At 42.0% G+C, this 20,843-nt stretch overlaps 1 protein-coding gene across 1 annotated transcript in view; it reads left to right on the top strand.

Annotated features, from left to right (window-relative positions):
- Window positions 1–18,983, top strand: part of LOC134753341 (monocarboxylate transporter 12) — a 38,166-nt gene extending 19,183 nt beyond the window's left edge. Inside the window, exons 6-19 of the mRNA XM_063689213.1 lie at window positions 296–439; window positions 2,179–2,245; window positions 2,921–3,036; window positions 4,209–4,334; window positions 5,902–6,038; window positions 7,552–7,624; window positions 9,301–9,421; window positions 11,084–11,212; window positions 12,134–12,276; window positions 14,800–14,905; window positions 15,674–15,747; window positions 16,082–16,228; window positions 16,799–16,940; window positions 17,302–18,983. Coding sequence (XP_063545283.1) covers window positions 296–439; window positions 2,179–2,245; window positions 2,921–3,036; window positions 4,209–4,334; window positions 5,902–6,038; window positions 7,552–7,624; window positions 9,301–9,421; window positions 11,084–11,212; window positions 12,134–12,276; window positions 14,800–14,905; window positions 15,674–15,747; window positions 16,082–16,228; window positions 16,799–16,935 — 1,520 coding nt within the window. The 3' untranslated portion in view covers window positions 16,936–16,940; window positions 17,302–18,983. The remainder of the gene's footprint in view (window positions 1–295; window positions 440–2,178; window positions 2,246–2,920; window positions 3,037–4,208; window positions 4,335–5,901; window positions 6,039–7,551; window positions 7,625–9,300; window positions 9,422–11,083; window positions 11,213–12,133; window positions 12,277–14,799; window positions 14,906–15,673; window positions 15,748–16,081; window positions 16,229–16,798; window positions 16,941–17,301) is intronic.
- Window positions 18,984–20,843: the final 1,860 nt, after the last annotated feature.

Here is a 20,843-nt window from a genome sequence, read left to right as displayed (position 1 = left end):
TCTATATTAAAAACCTTAATAAAAATTCAATCCAACATGTAAGAGAGTCATTTGCCTGCGATCGAGCAGTATGATTTTGAAAATATTTTTTGTATACAATTGTATGGTGAAAATTGCGGGTGCCTAAATACTTTTGAGCGGTAGTGTATATACCTAAAGGGGTGGTTAAAGGGTCGGCAACGCGCATTTAATATCTCTGGTGTTGCAGGCGTCAATAGGCTACGGGCCGTATGCTTGTTTGCTACCGACGTGGTATAAATAAACCTACATTTACAAACGATTTTCATTGTTCCAGCTCCGTTGTCATCAGCTCTCTGCGAGAAGTACTCCTGCCGTCTGGTGGTCTTTATCGGGGGTCTGTTCTGTGGGACCGGCCTAGCGCTTTCCTACTTCAGCACCGGCTTGCTGCACCTGCTGTTCAGCTTCGGGGTCCTGACTGGTAAGTGTCTCATCATCATATCAGCCCAAAGACGCCAGTGCTGGTCGAGAATGACTTAGACTTGCACTGCTCTCTGTTTCTACACGGTGTTTCATGACCCACTGAAAACCTTAAAACAGTTTGTTCAGAATCGATTGCGTATATTTTAATGGGGGTATTATTATATTTTTTTTCATGCTCAGTCTACAAGTTTGTAATGCAATATGAATAACTAGCATTTGACACGTTATTTGTCAATGAGCAACACCCTTAACTGGCCATTGGTAAACCTTATCTCGTTGCAGTAAGGTATGCAAATGGTCAGTTAACAGTGTTTACGATGGTAATTAGCAATTGTTTGATGTCACTAAAATGACGATGTAATGTATCTTGTGTAGAATTACCAGTCGAATAGAAATGTTAAGAAAACTAAAAAAACGAATATTTTCTTAAATATTTATCGGATTGAAGAATAAATACCTGTCATGATTTATTTATGTTAACATTAAGGATAGCAGTTAAATAATAATTCTACTGTGGCAACATTAGTACGCTACCCCGATTAATACAGGGGTAGCTGAAAAAGTAACATTATACTGTTGGCAACACGGTAGTTTTAGCAAATGGTGGGGCACGGAGTAACGGGAACAGACTCGTTCACTTGGGTTGAGGCGGTCAAAGAGGACAACAATGGAGGTACTTAATATTGTCTTCGGTTACCGCGATAGTTACTCATGAAATAAAACTATGAAAACGGATTATATCGCGTATATTGAATTTATAATACATCCCGACGTTTCGAACTCATTACAGCGTTCGTGGTCAACGGGTGACCACGAACGCTTATTTAATGGAGGTACTTACTAAGTACCTCCATTGTTGTGTTGGTAATAATTTAGAGTAACCATGCAAGAAGCTTCACATACCCAAGATGAGTTTAAAATAAAAAAAATCTGTTGAGGTGTCTCAGGTTTTCAGTGGCTCAAGTAACACCGTGTATATCCCAGATAAAAGTATGGAAGTGTCACTGACAAACTTTATATCTTGTCACCACACTCTGTCGCTTGCAGAGTCGGTACAGAGTTAGTTTGGACCATAAAATATGAATGGCTTGAACTGACTCTAAAAACGTTAATCTTTTTAATATAACATTTAAAACTTTCGCTTTTTGAACACATATTAAATCACTAGACTTATATTGACCGGGATATAGACCGTGATTACCTTTTGTATTATTGAGTGTAGTGTGTTTGGACAGACCAACGATTGTGAACGCGACCGGACCAACAAGTGTGAATGTGACCGTTGGTAACGTTGAAAGTGAACGCAGCCGACGCGCAAGAATGAGGGTAGACAGAGCGCTTAGACTTTGACACCCACCCGCTATCTTCAGTCACCCGTGAACATGATGCATGTAACTGCGTCGAAATATCGGGAGCTCACAAATAATACAAAAGGTAATCACGGTCTATATCCCGGTCAATATAAGTCTAGTGAAACTAACCGTGAATCATTCAAAACTCTAATATTAAATCACATTTACAATCGGGTCTATCGCGAAATTATTTTGTTACCTTTATTTACTCACGTTTCGACACATCACATCAGATCAGATCAGGTTCAGATTTTGCTGGGACGTCAGTAAGCCGCAACCACGACCAGTGAAACCTGTGTCGAAACGTCGGTAAATAAAGGTAACACAATAAATTCGCGATAGACCCGATTGTAAGTGTGATTTAATATGTTAATCTTTTTTTCAGGAATCGGCGGTGGTCTCTCCACTACGCCGGGGATCGTCATCGTTTCACAATATTTCGACAAGCACAGGTAATATCAAGGAATATATCGCGACTATCAAAAGGCAGTCTGCCGTAGACCAACATTGACCGGAGTCAAGACCATACCGTTTGGCTTAAGTTTAGGGGGTCTGAGACTTGGATTAAAAATAGTACCCAATGAGGCGAACCGAGAATTTACCTAATTGTTACTTTGTATCGTACTTGAAACCAGCTTGGAACGCACTTACGCTTAGGGACCGCGCGCGTTGCAGGGACTGCCATCTGGTGGCATGAATCGGAAACATAAACTGTACATTGACACTTCAGCGCTGCCCTCTACAGTTCACGTACGTTTGCTTATTCAATTCAATTCAATATTTTTATTTCGAATAAAAAAAAAACATATTATTGTTAGGACAAGGACAAGGCACAGCAAAACTTATAAATCTATGTTACTTAGTGATAAAAATAAAATAAAAACAAACAAAAATTTTGTTAATTTTGTTATGCATTGTAAGGTCTGCCATCTTGTGGGGTACATTGAAAGCTTAAACTTGACATTTACGCTAATAATCTGGGGGCTCCTGTGCTGCCGCCTACAGTTCATGCACGTTCCCTACATGGCTGCGTCACAATACAAATTCGTCCCCTGAAAGTGTACATTTCCCTCGCCGTGCGTCGTAACATTACCAATAGAATCATCTAAAATTTTGTCTCTTTTCAGAGCGCTAGCCAACGGTATATGCGTGAGTGGGACGGCAGCCGGCAGCTTCGTGTTTCCTATGCTTATACAGAAGCTAGTTGGCATGTATGGACTGCATGGAACTGTGTTGCTTTTAGGTGAGTCGGAAATAAGGATCTTACGTCCCCACTGGACGTTTATTCTAGGCTATTCCGTTGGGTTATTACCACCTTAATACCACCAATGCACCAATAATCCCATGTGGCACCGACTTTGCCGATCATTGGTGATAAAACAACGCAAATTAATAGGGTATACTGTATAATATTGTCTTCGGTTACCGCGATAGTTACTCATGAAATAAAAATATGAAAACGGATTATATCCACCAGCTTGGGATCCTGTAGTCCATCTGATAATGGAGCAAGCGAGACATAGACTGTGAGACCTTAGTGTTGGATGATGCTGGACATTCTGATGTTTTGAAAAGATGTGTCCCGCCGAGTTTGTTGCCGGTCCCATATTGGGATACCCTCCTACAATTTAGGAGGGAATTAAATCTTCTCGGGTCCGTGGTGTAGGGTTGGAGCCGGCGTAGTTTTTTATCGCGTATATATATATATCTTTACTTGAAAATAATTGTAGTGTATAACTAGCCTTATGAACCGATTTTGCATGTACAACCAGCCTTAAAGTTTGTAGTCTATGATTGTTCATTATTTTAGTATGTGGTTATTTTTGCACTTTGTAATTTTTCCTCAGTCACCCGTTGACCACGAACGCTGTAAAGGGTTCGAAACGTCGGGATGTATTATAAATTCAATATACGCGATGTAATCCGTTTTCATAGTTTTATTTCAAGGGTATACTGTATTTAAAATAAATTATTTCACACCATGCATGAAATAAAGCACCAGATAATTACTAGAAAAACATAGATAGCAGTTATTTTTAAACACAATTTATATTTAATCAATCGGATTGAAGTATAAAAAGTAGGTAAGTTGACCGTGACGTCATTGTGCTATGTTTCATATAAATTCCATATTAGCGAATCGTTTTGAGTTCTAAAAAAGAAACTGATTGGACTAGTAGGAGAATACGTTTAGATTTGTTAGAATTTTCTCGATGAGTTGCCTGTGGAAAGAAAAGTACAGTCAGCGATGAAAGCTTGTACCAAAAATGATTTTTTTTCCAAAAAACTATTGTATGTATGTATGTATTTGTTTTTTACAATTAGTTTTTTTTTAGTATCTTTAAATACGTTAAGCAACAACTTTTTTTGAGAACTCTCAAAGCATAGCACTGACATTGTGTTTGTGTGTTACAGGCGGTGGAATGCTTCATGTCTGTGTGTCGGCGACGCTATACCGCGATCCTCCCTGCGTGAGAGAACGAGCCACCCCCACCACAACCACTACGGAAAACACTACGCTACTCACCGACATACAGGAAGGTTAGTGTCACATACAGGCGGTGGAATTCTGCACGTAAGTCGGTCGGCGACGCTATACCGCGATCCTCCCTGTAAGCCACCCCCACCACAACCACTACGGAAAACACTACGCTACTCACCGACATACAGGAAGGTTAGTGTCACATACAGGCGGTGGAATTCTGCACGTAAGTCGGTCGGCAACGCTATACCGCGATCCTCCCTGTAAGCCACCCCCACCACAACCACTACGGAAAACACTACGCTACTCACCGACATACAGGAAGGTTAGTGTCACATACAGGCGGTGGAATTCTGCACGTAAGTCGGTCGGCGACGCTATACCGCGATCCTCCCTGTAAGCCACCCCCACCACAACCACTACGGAAAACACTACGCTACTCACCGACATACAGGAAGGTTAGTATCACATACACGCGGTGGAATTCTGCACGTATGTCCGTCGGCGACGCTATACCGCGATCCTCCCCCACCACTACCACTACGGAAAACACTACGCTACTCACCGATATACAGGAAGGTCAGTGTCAGATACACGCGGTGGAATTCTGCACGTCTGTCCGTCGGCGACGCTGTACCGTGATCCTCCCTGCGAGCCACCCCCACCACTACCACTACGGAAAACACTACGCTACTCACCGATATACAGGAAGGCTCCATGTCTTTGTGTCGGCGACGCTATACCGCGAATGTGGAAGAGAAAGGGCCACCCCTACCACTACCACTACGGAGAACACTACGTTGCTGACCGGCGTGCGTGCGTGTGTGTGTGACTACCACTATAGAGATTACATCTATCCGGTCGCCGGACATTCCCTGAGTAAGGCCTCATTAGCATGAGCGCTTTTTTAATGCGCGTTAAAAAAGCGAATTTAGCGTACCGAACTTCAAACGTCAGGTTCTAACGCGGCGCTTTTTAAACTTTCGTGCTAATGAGGCCTAAGATAGCAGAAAGTGTCTGGCGAAAGGATAAATCTCATTGCAGTAAATTGTAAAGACAGCTTAATATATGCATGCCATAAGGGCCCTCCACACTCGTGCGCGAATCGCGGCTTCGCGCCGCGTAGTCTGGAGCGGGCTTGACGCTGCCTCAACAATCCAGTCTATGACAACTAGGGCGGGGCTAGATGCGCCCACATCTTCGCTTTAGATAGCTACATGGACTACACCTCTCTCGATTACTAAAATGTTTAACTATTTATTTATTTTACCACAGTAGACCCTCAGACGTCGTTTCATTCAATAATACTATTGGCGCAGTCGGTAGGATTATACCTTCATCTACCCTGCGTGAGAGAACGGGCCACCCCTGCCGGCCTAGCCAAGGTGACAATCGCTATCGCTTCGACAATGAAACGCTTTGTGTCTCTCTATCACTCTTCCATATTAGTGCGACAGTGACAGTTGCGTTTCGATCGCTATGGAGCGTTAGCGATTGGCGTGTTGGCTACGCGGCTTGATTTTAAGCTTTTCGATTTTCGTTTACGATAAACGATTTCCATCATGGTGACGCTTTTGTAATTGAAGAGAGAGGAGAGTTTTTGTAAATAACATAATATACTTGCAGGTAAAACAGAACCCAAGGACAATCGCCTCCAAGCCCTGTTCCAGCCCGACGCGGAGAACCACAAAAACGCGCTGCTCACTGAGGAGGCGAAACGAAACGATTTTCTGGCAGAAATTATGCATCCCAGGCTTATTGAGGTGAGGGTCCATTTTGCGCAGATCTCCCCTAAGAGGCTTATAACTAATGAACGTATTCCCTTTATGCATGACTGACACCGCCTAAACATTTTTATACTGCGTCGGTGGCAAACAAGCTTAAGATCCGCTCGACGGTTAGTGGTTACCATTGTTGACCCTATAGGAACCTGGGTCCCTAGCCAAGGTGACCATCGCTTGCGCTACGACAACGAAATGCTTTGTGTCTCTATCACTCTTCCATATCAATGCGACAGTGACAGTTGCGTTTCGTTCGCTACGAAGCATAAACGATTGTCATGTTGGCTACGCGTCCTGTACACTCCTTTTTCCTTATTATAGATCCTTGAGAAATCCTTGGTAGGGAGTTCAATCCACATGGCAGACTATGTGACATCTATCAAATAGTATAAAAATAACCCACGGAAGTTCACGTCATTCATTAGCACCGGCACAGAATAAATAATAGTACTACCGTACAGAAAGGAAACTTCCTACAAAACCGAAATTTGACAGCGGTTCAGGGTCGAATCATGCTATCCCTTTCTAATATAAGGCACTATCCCTTTCGGCTATTTAGGGTTGTCTTAATTCAAGTCATTATCTTATCTGTGGTAGTGCACGCAAAGGGACGTCAAGTTGTGCCAACCCTAATAATTGCTCGGAGCAATGTTGAGCCGAACGGAGCCGAGTTTGCCCGAAGCGAGGAGTTTCGCACCCCTGGCACCGGTAATTCCCTTGAAAATAAGGGAACGTGCATGAACTGTAGGGGGCAGCACAGGAGCCCCCTAATGTTTATTGGCGCGAAGTGTTAATGTCAAGTTTAAGCGTACAATGTAGCCCACGAGATGGCAGAACCTACAATGCACAAGAAAACGTACTTAAACTGTAGAGTGACTTGCTTTGGCGTGAAGTGTCAATGTACAGTTTATGCTTCCGATTCTGGCCACAAGATGGCAGACCCTCCAACGCGGCCCCTATAGATAGATAATAGTTTATTCATCAACACATGGATTAAGATACATTTAAAATATACATCATGTACTCAATATCTGTACTATTAACAAGTGCGACTAGTCAGGAAATTATTGAACTAAGGTGCATGCATGACATAATTTGTAACATTTACATTTCATTGAATTAATTTATCTTATACATAGTCTTTTTTAATAATAGGTTTTTCACTTGAGCACGAAACACTAATATTAGCAAAGGCAAAGGGGTCCCTTGGAGAAGGAAATGTCAGAAAAGCACTACAGTTTTTTGGCTTCTTGTATACAGCTGACGATATTCATTATTATTAACCCCATCATGCGCTCTATTGCGGACAGGTTTGACTGTCCATACTTGAGGCACTGCTGTGAGATGCATGTTTCTTGCAACCCATATTTTGTTTAACTTGTACTAACATTAGGGATAAGAATTAATATTGTATACTAACAAATTTTATGAGTCATGTTACTTGAAATAAATAAATTTATTATTTATTATTATTATTTTACCTCCATCGTTACAGGTGACCCGTCAAAACAATCTGCAAATGTCCGATTCTGAAGATTCTGAAGGAATGGATGTGTTGGGCGTTGTCGGTAAGTCACATTAGATACTTATGTTGAGACGTCTTTCCCTGTAAGGGCCACCCCACACTAGCGTTTTTTGTCGGCGTCGGAAAATGGCGTCAGTCAGTTCGTATGTATGAATACAGGTCCGTTAATATTATAATAGTTATTTGTTTCACAAGGGGGCAAAGTTGTTGTAAAATGATCAAGACGAAACCATAAGGCTCGCACTGTCAAAAAGTTATCAGATCTCTTGTGGAGCCAAGCTTCTAACTCTACAATACAAGCCCTAACTTCACAAACTACACCTTAGTAAAATTTTGTGGCTTGGCCGTTTCGCTACCGTCACATGGACGTAAGGTGGAAAATTTATTCATTATTTTTAGGGTTCCGTACCCAAAGGGTAAAAACGGGACCCTATTACTAAGACTCCGCTGTCCGTCTGTCCGTCTGTCTGTCTGTCACCAGGCTGTATCTCATGAACTGTGATAGCTAGACAGTTGAAATTTTCACAAATGATGTATGATGTATTTCTGTTGCCGCTATAACAACAAATACTAAAAACAGAATAATATAAATATTTAAATGGGGCTCCCATACAACAAACGTGATTTTTTTGCTGTTTTTTTCCGTAATGGTACGGAACCCTTCGTGCGCGAGTCCGACTCGCACTTGGCCGGTTTTTAACAATGATGAATAGTCCTTGAAGCGGTTCTTGCAGTAAACGGCCAAGCCACATAATTTGCCTAAGGCGTAGTTTGTGAAGTTAGGGCTTGTAGAGTTAGAAGCTTGGCAACATTTTACATGAAAATGTTTTTGGTGGTATTTCATTTCTTTTTGTAAGTTGCTTATGACACTCTCCCATCCCCTAATTTAAAGAGTTGGGGGTAATTTACTATAAAAAACCGGCCAAGTGTGATTCGGACTCGCCCACCGAGGGTTCCGTACTTCTTAGTATTTGTTGTTATAGCGGCAACAGAAATACATCATCTGTGAAAATTTCAACTGTCTAGCTATCACGGTTCACAGACGGACAGACGGACAGACGGACAGCGGAGTCTTAGTAATAGGGTCCCGTTTTTGCCCTTTGGGTACGGAACCCTAAAAATCCTGAAATACGTATCTGGAGGCATCTTATACACATTCTGCTTTTTACTGATTCTGACGTCAGAGCGTCATAGAGTTGACTAGACGGCAACGCTCGGGAGACGCTAGTGCGTGGTGGTCCTTTCCCCTTAAGAGTGGCTTGGTTGTGGGTACCCAATATCTAATTATGCGGCTTGTATTTAGCTCGGTTTTAATTTTGGGATTCACGAACCCCAACGCCCCCAAACGCAGTTCAAAAAAAAAAACAAAATAGTTTATTGATACAGTGAATCTTATGATTTAAACAAGGTTAAGTAAACTTAGTCTACACACTGCTAGATGTTGTTGCAAGATATAGAAATTGCCCGTGACACCTGCACTAGGCTATGCATGTCTCGCAGGATGGCACTTTTCCTAGTTTGCCAGTTTTTTATTGCTTAGGCGCTAAAGAATACACTACTATCAGCTAAATACGAAAATGCATGCTACACTACAGTCTACTACCAAATATACTACAAATTTTTGTGTCTACTATGACACCATGGCAGTATGGCAGTTGGCGTATGAGAACATTGTTGCTTTATGAGATGTGAATAACATCTCGTAACTATTTCCACCAGGTCTCCCGCGGGAAGTGGCGCGTCTCCGGCTACGACCCACTCGCTCATCCTCCATCCTGCACTCCGTCGAGGACCTCTCCACAGACAGCACCTGCGTCTACAAGCGACGCAAGCTTAGCAGGTACATGGCCGTGTAGCCAACATGCCAATCGCTAACGGCCCGGCCACGACCAGGGACCGGACAACCCTTTCCGCGATAAAACCCTTTCAATGGGCGACACTTAAACTCGGCTAACACATTGAAAGACTTTCCCTTTTGAACTGCAAGCCCATTCATACCCTTACCTTTGACTAACCCTTACCGAAAAGCTAACCAAAAATAAGGCTAGCCCTTAATAAGGGTTACCCTTATCTTTAAGCGCTTTTTATAAAGGTTTCCCTTTGCGTGAAAGAGACAGGATTAGTATATATCTACGCTAGTGTATGAAAAGGAAAGAAAATACGTGCCTAATCAAAGAACGCCGCCGTCGCCGCCGACGATCGCTCGGATTCGAAGTAATGTGTGCTTTATCAACAACGTAGACGACTTAAATTAGTACGCTTATATGCTAAAAGGGAAGCCCTTTATAAGGCTAACCCTTATAAGCAATATGCAAGGTGTTGGTGAGCGGATGATTAGGGTTTTGTAAGGGTATTTGGGCTACCGATTACTCAAATGTGTTAGCTTTATATAAGGGTTTTTAAAAGCAAAATGAAAGGGTTTCGTCTGGCAAAGGGTATGGTGAGTTAAGCCTTATGCAATACCCTTATAAAACCCGGATAAGGGATAGCGGGCCGGTTCCTGGCCATGACATCGCGCGGCGGCGGCAGCGGCCATAGGTGGGAACGAAAGGTCCGATCGCTGTGTCTCGCTCCAACCTATGACCGCTGCCGCCGCCGCCGCGCGATGTCGTGGCCGGGCCGTAACGCTACGTAGCGAACGAAACGCAACTGTCACTGTCACACTAATATGGAAGAGTGATAGAGAGACACAAAGCGATTCGATGGCGAAGCGCAAGCCATCACTATCATCATGATCCTGAAGAATAAATTGCATTGGTTATAAAGTCTCACTATTGCTTGTCCAATGTTGTGTGAATCTAATTGTAATTTGTCGCGTACGCTCTTACGGTAGATGTCGCTAGGGTGCCTCCCTAAAGGCCCATAATGTGACGTTTTCAACCAAAAGGTACCACATTGTCACTTGTCGATAAGGTTGATTTCTAATTGAAGCTATATGGAAATAGCGCCTTACTGACAAGCGACAATAAGTACCCTTTTGGTTGAAAATGGTGGTAATATTTGCTGTACTTGGGTGAGGTCTTGATAGCTTAGTAGACAATGGGCTAGCGATCCAATGTCGCGAGTTCAAGTCTCAACCAAGACAGTAAATTTTTCCACTTAAAATTTATTAAAATCTTTTACTTTGTTTTGTCTTTTTTGTGTAAACTTGTTTATGTGCAATCAATAAAGTGTGCTCGTACATAAAGAGATAAATGGATTTTACAGTACATATGGTGCTACTTTCTCGCACTAGTGCGTAAAAGAGCACTTTTCGTGCATATGTTGAAAGTTTAAAGGGCCATTTGTAATCGAATTTAACCATATGCCATATGTACTGTAAAACATTGTACGATACACGTGCGAATATGTAATTCGCAACTCGTGTCAATTTAAAACACTCCCTGTGGCCGTGTTTTAATTTATCGCCACTCGTTTCGAATTTCCTCTTTTTCGCACTTATATCGTAAATAACTATTATGTACGTTCAGTAACTATATTTCTACTTTGTTTGCAATTTCAGATCCCTATACATCAAACCCCCGCTGCCCCGCCTGATCCCTAAGCTCCCGGAACCCATCATCATCAAGTCAGACCCTGAGGATCAGAAGGTGGTCGTCAAGAAGAAGACTTGTGTTGAGAAGATCTCCAGGTATCTATATATGTTTTAAAAAAAATCCACCATCGAATTTAAACTATCGTGAGAAATATTAACTTAGCGGTTTCACTCACGTATTTTTTGCCACTCGCGCGACATGTTTCGGAGAGCTCTCCACTTTCAATCACTAACAGTGCCTGAGTGAGTAGCCGTCACGACGGGTGGGCGTACGAAACATGTCGCGCGAGTGGCTATAAAAATACGTGAATAAAATCGCTAAGTTAGTTAAGAAAAAAATTCCATCATCTAAATAAAAATTACTTCTCCTTCAAAAACAATCAACAATCTGACGAATACGACATAGAATCGAATTATGAATCGGCTTATAGTGGCCGTTGTACCAGATGAAATACGGCGTTTCGTGAACCAAAGACTTCCTTTAGCAGGATTGGTCCTTAGGACCCAAGGATGGATTTAAGAAATGGAATCACCATGATTTATGATGTAAATTTTTAAAGAAGCCTCTCAACTTCTTTATCATTAAGGCCAAGTTTGGTATCGTTTTAGTATAAATCGGGGATGCCGAATTCATTTATGGTATCATACACAAAATTATATTTTACCGCAGTTTAAGTAAAAGTACTAATTTCAATCAACCTCATCCCTGCAGAATAGGTTCGTATCCATAATTAATGTCATTAACGGGTAAAAGAATTTCATTATTTTACCTTTTTTCCATTTATATAAACTAATGTCAGATAGTATAGAGTTGTTTACCAATATCTCAATTGACATTTTGCTGGGACATCAGTCTTCCGTGACCACAGCTAGTGCAACCTAGCTGAAACGTCGAAAAAAAGGTAAAATAATGGAATTTGAACGCGTTAGACCCGTTAATGACATTAATTATCTTTTGATTTTATGAATTTAGCACTAGTTATTGCAAATGTATTAAGGACTGTTAAAATGTTCTAGATACTTGGACGTGTCTCTGCTGAAGTCCTGCCGCTTCGGCCTCCTGTGCGCTTCGGTAGCTCTCATGTCATGCGGGTCGCCCTACGCACTGTACTACTTGCCCGCCTACACCGTGTCCGCTGGACACAGCAAGTCCGCTGCTGGTAAGTACTGTTAAAATGTTCTAGATACGTGTCGCTGCTGAAGTCCTGCCGCTTCGGCCTCCTGTGCGCTTCGGTAGCTCTCATGTCATGCGGGTCGCCCTACGAACTGTACTACTTGCCCGCCTACACCGTGTCCGCTGTTCACAGCAAGTCCGCTGCTGGTAAGTACTGTTAAAATGTTCTAGATACGTGTCGCTGCTGAAGTCCTGCCGCTTCGGCCTCCTGTGCGCTTCGGTAGCTCTCATGTCATGCGGGTCGCCCTACGCACTGTACTACTTGCCCGCCTACACCGTGTCCGCTGGACACAGCAAGTCCGCTGCTGGTAAGTACTGTTAAAATGTTCTAGATACGTGTCGCTGCTGAAGTCCTGCCGCTTCGGCCTCCTGTGCGCTTCGGTAGCTCTCATGTCATGCGGGTCGCCCTACGAACTGTACTACTTGCCCGCCTACACCGTGTCCGCTGTTCACAGCAAGTCCGCTGCTGGTAAGTACTGTTAAAATGTTCTAGATACGTGTCGCTGCTGAAGTCCTGCCGCTTCGGTCTCCTGTGCGCTTCGGTAGCTCTCATGTCATGCGGGTCGCCCTACGCACTGTACTACTTGCCCGCCTACACCGTGTCCGCTGGACACAGCAAGTCCGCTGCTGGCAAGTACTGTTAAAATGTTCTAGATACTTGGACGTGTCGCTGCTGAAGTCCTGCCGCTTCGGTCTCCTGTGCGCTTCGGTAGCTCTCATGTCATGCGGGTCGCCCTACGCACTGTACTACTTGCCCGCCTACACCGTGTCCGCTGGACACAGCAAGTCCGCTGCTGGCAAGTACTGTTAAAATGTTCTAGATACTTGGACGTGTCGCTGCTGAAGTCCTGCCGCTTCGGTCTCCTGTGCGCTTCGGTAGCTCTCATGTCATGCGGGTCGCCCTACGCACTGTACTACTTGCCCGCCTACACCGTGTCCGCTGGACACAGCAAGTCCGCTGCTGGTAAGTACTGTTAAAATGTTCTAGATACTTGGACGTGTCGCTGCTGAAGTCCTGCCGCTTCGGTCTCCTGTGCGCTTCGGTAGCTCTCATGTCATGCGGGTCGCCCTACGCGCTGTACTACTTGCCCGCCTACACCGTGTCCGCTGGACACAGCAAGTACGCTGCTGGTAAGTTTTGTTTTACTAGCAGAGGCCTGCGACTTGAATTTGCGAAGAAGTCTTCATCTCTTCCTCGCGTTATCCCGGGTTTTTGCTACGGCTCATAGAAGTCTGGGGTCCGCTTGGCAACTAATCCCGAGAAATGCTGAAGGCATTAGTTTTTACGAAAGCTACTGCCATCTAAACTTCCAACCCAGAGGGAAAACTAGGCCTTTTTGGGATAAGTCTGGTTACCTCACGATGTTTTCCTTCACCGAAAAGAGACTGAAATAATATTTGATATTTACCAGTCATAATTGTCTTTGATATTTATCAGTATGATACATAAGTTCCGAAAAACTCATTGGTACGAGCCGGGGTTTGAATTGACCTCCGAATTGAAAATCGCACTCTCGTACCGCTAGGCCACCAGCGCTTCTATTCGAAGTGCGAACAGGTCTTCAACTGCGTGAAACTGTCTCTACCCCCTTTTTACTCTCTTACATAATTACAGCCTGTCTGTGTGCCAAAAATTTGCCAACCGTTATTCCATAATCTTTCGCAAAATGTGCCGTATTAGAATAAGCGCATATTAATTTGTAACATTAAGATATGTAACTCTGGACGTCACATAGGAATTGCCGTCGCCGGAACCCATTGTATTTCCTTGAGCTATGAGCTATTTATTCAGCTTCTCAGCTATTTTCAAGAGACACACTTCACAAAAAGATTTTTTTTATTTGTTATAAACTGATCGGCGATTGGCCCTAGTCACACCTGATAGAAAGTGAAGACAGGGCCTAAGATGGAGCTCACCGGTTCAGTAACAGCCTATTCACTCTTGTTTTAAAGAGACCGAGGTCATATTGATCAGGGAATACAGATGGCGGGAACGCATTCCATTCCTTAGCCGTCCGTACCAAAAAGGAGGAGGCAAAACGTTTCGTCCGAACGAATGGAATGTGGACCACGAACGGGTGCATACGCTCCCCGCGCCTGGATGTCCGATGATGGAAAGGGGAAGGTGGGATCAGGTCGTGCAGTTCCTGTGCGCACTCCCCGAAATGTATCCGATAGAACACCGATAGGCAAGCGACTCGACGGCGATGCTCAAGGCTCTGTATCCTTGACTTGACAGATGGATCATCGCCAAAGAGTCTATGAGCCCGGCGCTCTACTGAGTCCAGGGCCGCCAGCTGATATTTGGCAGAACCGTCCCATAGGTGGATAAACGAAACGAGTGAAATACAATCAATATTCTGTATTCGCTGTTGTGGCAATAAATACATATTCATTCATTCATTCATTCAATATTTCTCTGACTTAGACGGGACATTTAGCATCCTAAGTCAAAAGTCGTTGGTTTGGTCCTCAATGAGGTTAAATGATGGCTATACTGATCTTGCAGGTCGACTGGTGGCGATCAGTGCGGTTCTGGACCTCTGCGGGCGGTTAGGATTGGGTTGGCTCTGTGACTTGCAGCTTTTCTGCCGAAGAAAGGCCTACATCCTCAGGTAGGATTCTTCTAGAACAGGGGTCGGCAACCTTTTAGCAGCCAAGGGCCACATAGTAGTTAACGAAATTGACGCGGGCCGCACTTTGTTAATATTTATGACTTTATCAGGTATTGTCGTTTGTCAAAATTATGTACAAAATAGCCCAGGAGGCTCGCGGGCCGCAAGTGAGAGGTTCGCGGGCCGCATGCGGCCTGCGGGCCGCCTGTTGCCGACCCCTGTTCTAGAACCTTCGTTTGCTAAAGGACATAGGCCTCCATTACTAATGTTCTCTGTTTAATTGTCTAAATTCGACGTGTGATCCGCGATTTCTCCCAAAATGTGTGGATTTGTAAAGTTTTACCTGGCCTGATGGCAATGTATGTAAATTATTGAATTGAATTGAAATTCTTTATTTCGAACTTGACGTCCATAGGGTTAGGTCATACAATTACTTAATCTAGTTAGTATTACAATTAATTAGACAAAATAAACAATTGGACAAAACAAACAGAACAAAACATTACATTACATAAACATTACATAAATTATGTCTTCTCCAGACGCTAGATAATATTTTGGGTTCTATTTAGACTTTTCTGTACCCAAAAGTTAAGGACATTTTCTACTTAAAAACTACGTCGTCATAGGTACGACTGAGTTTAGGAAAAATTAATTAATTATTTGCATAGTGATAAAATTAGAGTCTTGGAAACAGAAGAGGCAAGTTTTTAAACCGTACTCGCTCTTGAATCAACCAATAACAATAAAATATACTCATCATTTCAGCATCCTGATCGCTGGAATCTCAGTTCTAACGCTGCCGAGTCTAACTTCGTGGTGGGCTCTGGCCGTTGCATCAGGTGAGAACGCTCTGCTGAGTGCAGATAATCAGGCTGTCAAATACTAGGACCGTCATCATTCACAAGTCGTTTGCCGCAAACAATATCCGGTGTCTAACACTGGTAACCTCATACTCTTCATTCGGCGACCAACCAGATAAACGACCCACGACCACGAGTACCACGACCCAGTGGAATTAACAAAGTAAAGTTGTCGCTCCCTGACGCATGGATCTTTCTTTTTTGGCTACTTAGATTGTGTCTCTTTCTCTCTCTCAATCATGTTTAGAAATAGTGCCAAAATCAAGAATTTAGGGATGTTATTATAAAAATATTTTTTTTGTGTCATTCGCAGGCGCATACGGCCTCTGCCTCGGCTGCTGGTTCCTGCTCGTGCCCGTGTTGCTAGCCGACACGTTCGGCACGGCACGCATCGCCTCCTCCTACGGGCTTGTCAGAATGTTCCAGAGTTTAGCTGCGCTCTCTGTACCACCTACTGCAGGTAAAAACAACTTACCTATACCGGCAATAAATATTGCACATCGGTGTTAGGAACTCTTTTTATTGAAGTCTCTACTCGGCTAGTTTAGCGATCACCGCGATCGTTGTAGGGGCGCTATCAATTTCAGTGTCATGCCCTTTGCTGACCCTTTCAAGGCTTTTGATTCTGTAAATTAAAGGTACCTACCAAATGGGGCTGCTCAAGGGTAATGGTAAATCTCGAGATACCACAGGACTTTAAGGTTATGTAATCGTAAGAAAAGAGTACCTCAGGGTTCTATTTTGGGACTAATTCTATACAGTGACACAGCGGGGAGTGCCTCAAGGTTCTGTTTTGGGTTCGGAACTGATTCTATACTATATTAATAATAGGAGTATCTGAAGGTTTCGTTTTGAGACTGATTGTATACAGTTAGCGGAGGAGTACCTCAGGGTTCTATTCTGGGTCCGATTGTATACAGCAGCATAGGTAGCAGTGCCTCAGGATTCTGTTTTATACTGTGGCAGGTAGGAGGAGTACCTCAGGGTTCTATATTAGGGCCATTCTTATACATTATCGGTACCTTTCCAGGTCTAATTCGCGACGTAACCGGCGGCTACTCGTGGTGCTTCTACGGCATGGGTTCGTGCATGGTCCTGGGTTCAATCCCCGTCGTGGCCTTCCATATGTGCACCAAGAACGAGGACGCGGAGTCGGGAGTAGATTGAACATGGTAAGAACACATTGTAATTACTTGATTAAAGCTAACTTTCTTTCCCATTTCACCTACATTGACAACGATATGAAAATTCTAGGTAACAATCTTAGACATCAAAAAGTTAGTTAAGAAATCAATTAGGAATAGACAGCTGCCTTCTACATGACTATGAGAGAAAATTGAGATTTTTACATGCTACAAAAAACGGTTTGAAATACACCCGTAACATTACCCTTTTCACTAGTAAATATAACGAAAACCATTCACCTGCGAAGAAAGCAAACTATGTACGCCAAATTTCGTCTCCCAAACACCAATAATAGGAGACGCAGTGTAATCTCTAATATTAATTTATATATTAATGTTCTTCTCTCAGGTAATACGAATAGCTGTGTTCGCTCCCATGGACTTCGGTAGTGGAATCTATAGTATCTATATACCCTGTATCCAAATATTACTCGGATTACTCCCGTTCTGTATTACTAACTTTCGAAGAAGCGTTTTAGCTTTCAATGTGGAGTTTGTTTCAAAATGGCCCTTCGGTTTTTGGATATTCTATGTGTGTTTTAAGGTCAAAAATGGTCTTGAATATGTTTTTTTTTCATTGATTCAGTATTTTATAAGTGTGATTTAGTTTGTCAAACTACTTAGTTAATATTATGTGTCATATCTTCTTAGATATTTTTACATAAGTTTTATTATCTTTAATTTTTTGTCTACAATAATCGTAAAAGTATTTAATTTTATTTTGTCAAACTTTTCTTCAAAGATAACACTCAGTGATATTTACCAGAGATCATCAATTCATCATCACGCAAGTCCAATAAATTAGAGCTATTATTTGTTTGACCGATGGACAATATTTACCTAATCATCAAATACCTATTAAGGCCAGATACATTAATCTCGTTTTACCGCATAAGTGCATCGCATAGGTTTGCTGTTTCCCACAGTCCTGTGAATGCAACATAACAGTCATGTTCGTTTAATTTCACTTTCAATTTGCATCATGAGGGGTCGACCTAATAAAATGCGACTACGCGAAATTTGCAAGTTCGCGCAAATTTTACTCGTAAACATATTGAACTCGAATAGATAGGTGTCTTTATTGATAAAAATCGCGCGACTCGCGCGAACTTGGGATAATAACGTAGTCGCGTTGTATTAGGAAACCTGTGTAAGTTGCGGAAACTTTCGAAAAAATTTCATAGGAAGTTAAGGAAACTTTCCTTATGGAAACGGAAAATATCGATCCCCATACAAAAATATGGGAACTTTTTGAAATGTTTCCATTTGGAAATTTCGCAATTTTGTAAACTTTCCGATGGCACTTCAGTAATACATACGCAACTGTAAATGAATCATCATCATATCGCATATCCATTTACGATGGCATTAAATTAGTAATTAGCAACTTCCAGCACAAATGTGGGCGACAAAATGTTTTAATATGAATTTGTTAATATAATTATGTCACACATGCAATCGCTAACTGTCTACAAGTTCTAATAAAGTAAGGACGCTTACCACGAGGAATTTCGTACGTATTTCTATCGCCCATGATGTCGGTGGTCAAGTATAGTAAGTGTGTAGGAACAGGCGGGTCGATGTACGAAATTCGTCGTGCCCAGCGTCCTTACTTTAGTTGCTGTAACACTGAAATGTAACCCCGCATTTACACACTCGCGCTCGCTATTTGCCTTTTCGCCTCACCATTTGCACGAGCGTGTAACGCGGTATTACAAGTCGGTATTAACATGATTAAAAAAAATCTGAGTGGACCTAGTAGTCCTATAATTTTATTTTGACGGGTGTTCTTTGTTTACAACTCTTTGTGATCACTCAAACCTTCGAGCAACACCGGCTTCCGACACGTCAGAAGGGAGGAGATTAAGCGATATCTTACCGTACAAATCGTTTTGCCATTTTTTGCGGGGGGAAACGTGCACACAGTCGCACTTATCACTCGCTACATACAAAATCCAATCTGTAATGACGAAACAAATACATAGAAAATGACACACGTCAAAGACAAATTTTGCACACCTCGATTTCTTTTTGGACTTCCGGTTCGAGCGCCATCTTGATAGTTAGCATCGTGATTAATTACTTTGTTTTTTGCTTATTAATATTGTTTAAAGTGTAATATCGATAGCTTATTATACTGTAAACTAATGTGGTAGTGTGCAGTGAATGGAGAATTAATTTTGAAGCGCGTTTAACCACCATCTTGGAGTCAACGGCCGGTAGTCCACGTGCTTCTTGTAAAGACTAGCTATCGATTTACAAGAGCTAACAAATCACCGTACACTGTCTTGTACAACCGTACAATTTTTGTCGTTTGTAAACCTCTCAATACCTTGATACTGGCGAAATAGTCCCACTGGGCTGAAGCCATAATTTTAAAAGAAGAAGAAGAAGAAGATTTCTTTTTGTGTACTTACGGATGAGTTAGTTTTGTGTATGCCCAGTTGGGCATGTGCTTCGGCAGAAGGGAAATAGTGCGAATGCAGACTCCCTTCTCGGCGGTGTTGCTCGAATACTCAAACTGACTTATTACTGTTTATTATTACGAGCCTTTAACGTGTTCTGTCTTTTGGTGTGCTTTATACCAACGTCTTTTAAATGTTAAAACGTGTGTAGCCAAAGGTTTTGTATTCAGTATTAGTATTTAAATTGTTACCAGTGTGAGAGAGTTGGAGCGGTTTTTATACCAAAGGGCATTTAGTAAAATTCCTATGGGACATGTATGATTGTAAAAGTCGTCTTTTACAGGAAGTAAAACGGGGCCAAATACAAAGGGGTAAAGGTACCTACTCTGATCACTAAATTAAACTTATTAATACCTTGGAGATGGGGCCTCTAGGTACTTGTACGCTTAAGTCTTCATTTAATTTTAACTAACTGCAGTATTGATATTTATACAATGTATTATGGTATATATAATATGGACAGATTGCAAATGTGTCTCCATTGAGAGCTTTTACGTATTAATACCTAAGTATAAAAAAAATATATCAATTGACTCCAGCTAATTAAAATACGACTTCATATGCGATCATAAGCGAAAGTATATATCACTACGTTAAGCAATGTTATTATAGATTTACTAAGTACTCTTTGGATGAAACACCTCTAAAGTAGGATATGTAGGTATTCGATAACAAAATGTGGTAAACAGGGAAGTATATTAATACCTACAAGTAAATATACGTACGCGATAGGTTTGTAATGAAAACGCCGAAATACTCAACATGATATATTGTATCAATGTTATATCTATCAAAGTGATATCGTGTCGCATCAGTGATAAATGCAAGCGGCAAGTAAAATCGCAAATGTGCTTTTCCATGCTTATCTAATCACGGTAAGAACTAGATGTTGATCTTATATTAGATATTCCACCGCATATGTGCGTCCTGTAGGTTTCACATAGCAAAAAAAGCACCTTCATGACAGACTCGATAATAATGTCTAGATTATCGCTGTCACTTGTCGCCTTGTCAAGAGAGAAGTGTAGTGTTACGTATGAGAAAATTGTTATAAAAGGGGATGGAAGGGAATGTGGTTATTCTTCGATGGATTTTAGATATTCTTGTGATAAAACAAGTGGCCATCATTTTAAAGTGAAGGTGACGAAGTGTAATGTATAAACCTTACGAACGCCAATGACTTTTATAATGGTTGCAGATGTATACTATACTGCTACTTGCTTTCTAGAAAATACTTCGCTCTTTTATTAAATAATTGGGGCTAGACACTCTACTACGGCGTTCAAGGGTTTAAAATGGCTCATCTGTTAGCCTAACAAGAAAAATGTACCTAAAAACCTAAGCAAGGGAATTTAAGAGTATGAAGTATTTTATTAACTATGATAGAGAAATATAAATGATTATGATTGCTCTATGAGAGCGATGT

The sequence above is a fragment of the Cydia strobilella genome, chromosome 26 (assembly GCF_947568885.1).
Source record: "Cydia strobilella chromosome 26, ilCydStro3.1, whole genome shotgun sequence".
Lineage (NCBI taxonomy): Eukaryota > Metazoa > Arthropoda > Insecta > Lepidoptera > Tortricidae > Cydia > Cydia strobilella.
This window is presented reverse-complemented; position numbering and strand designations above follow the sequence as displayed.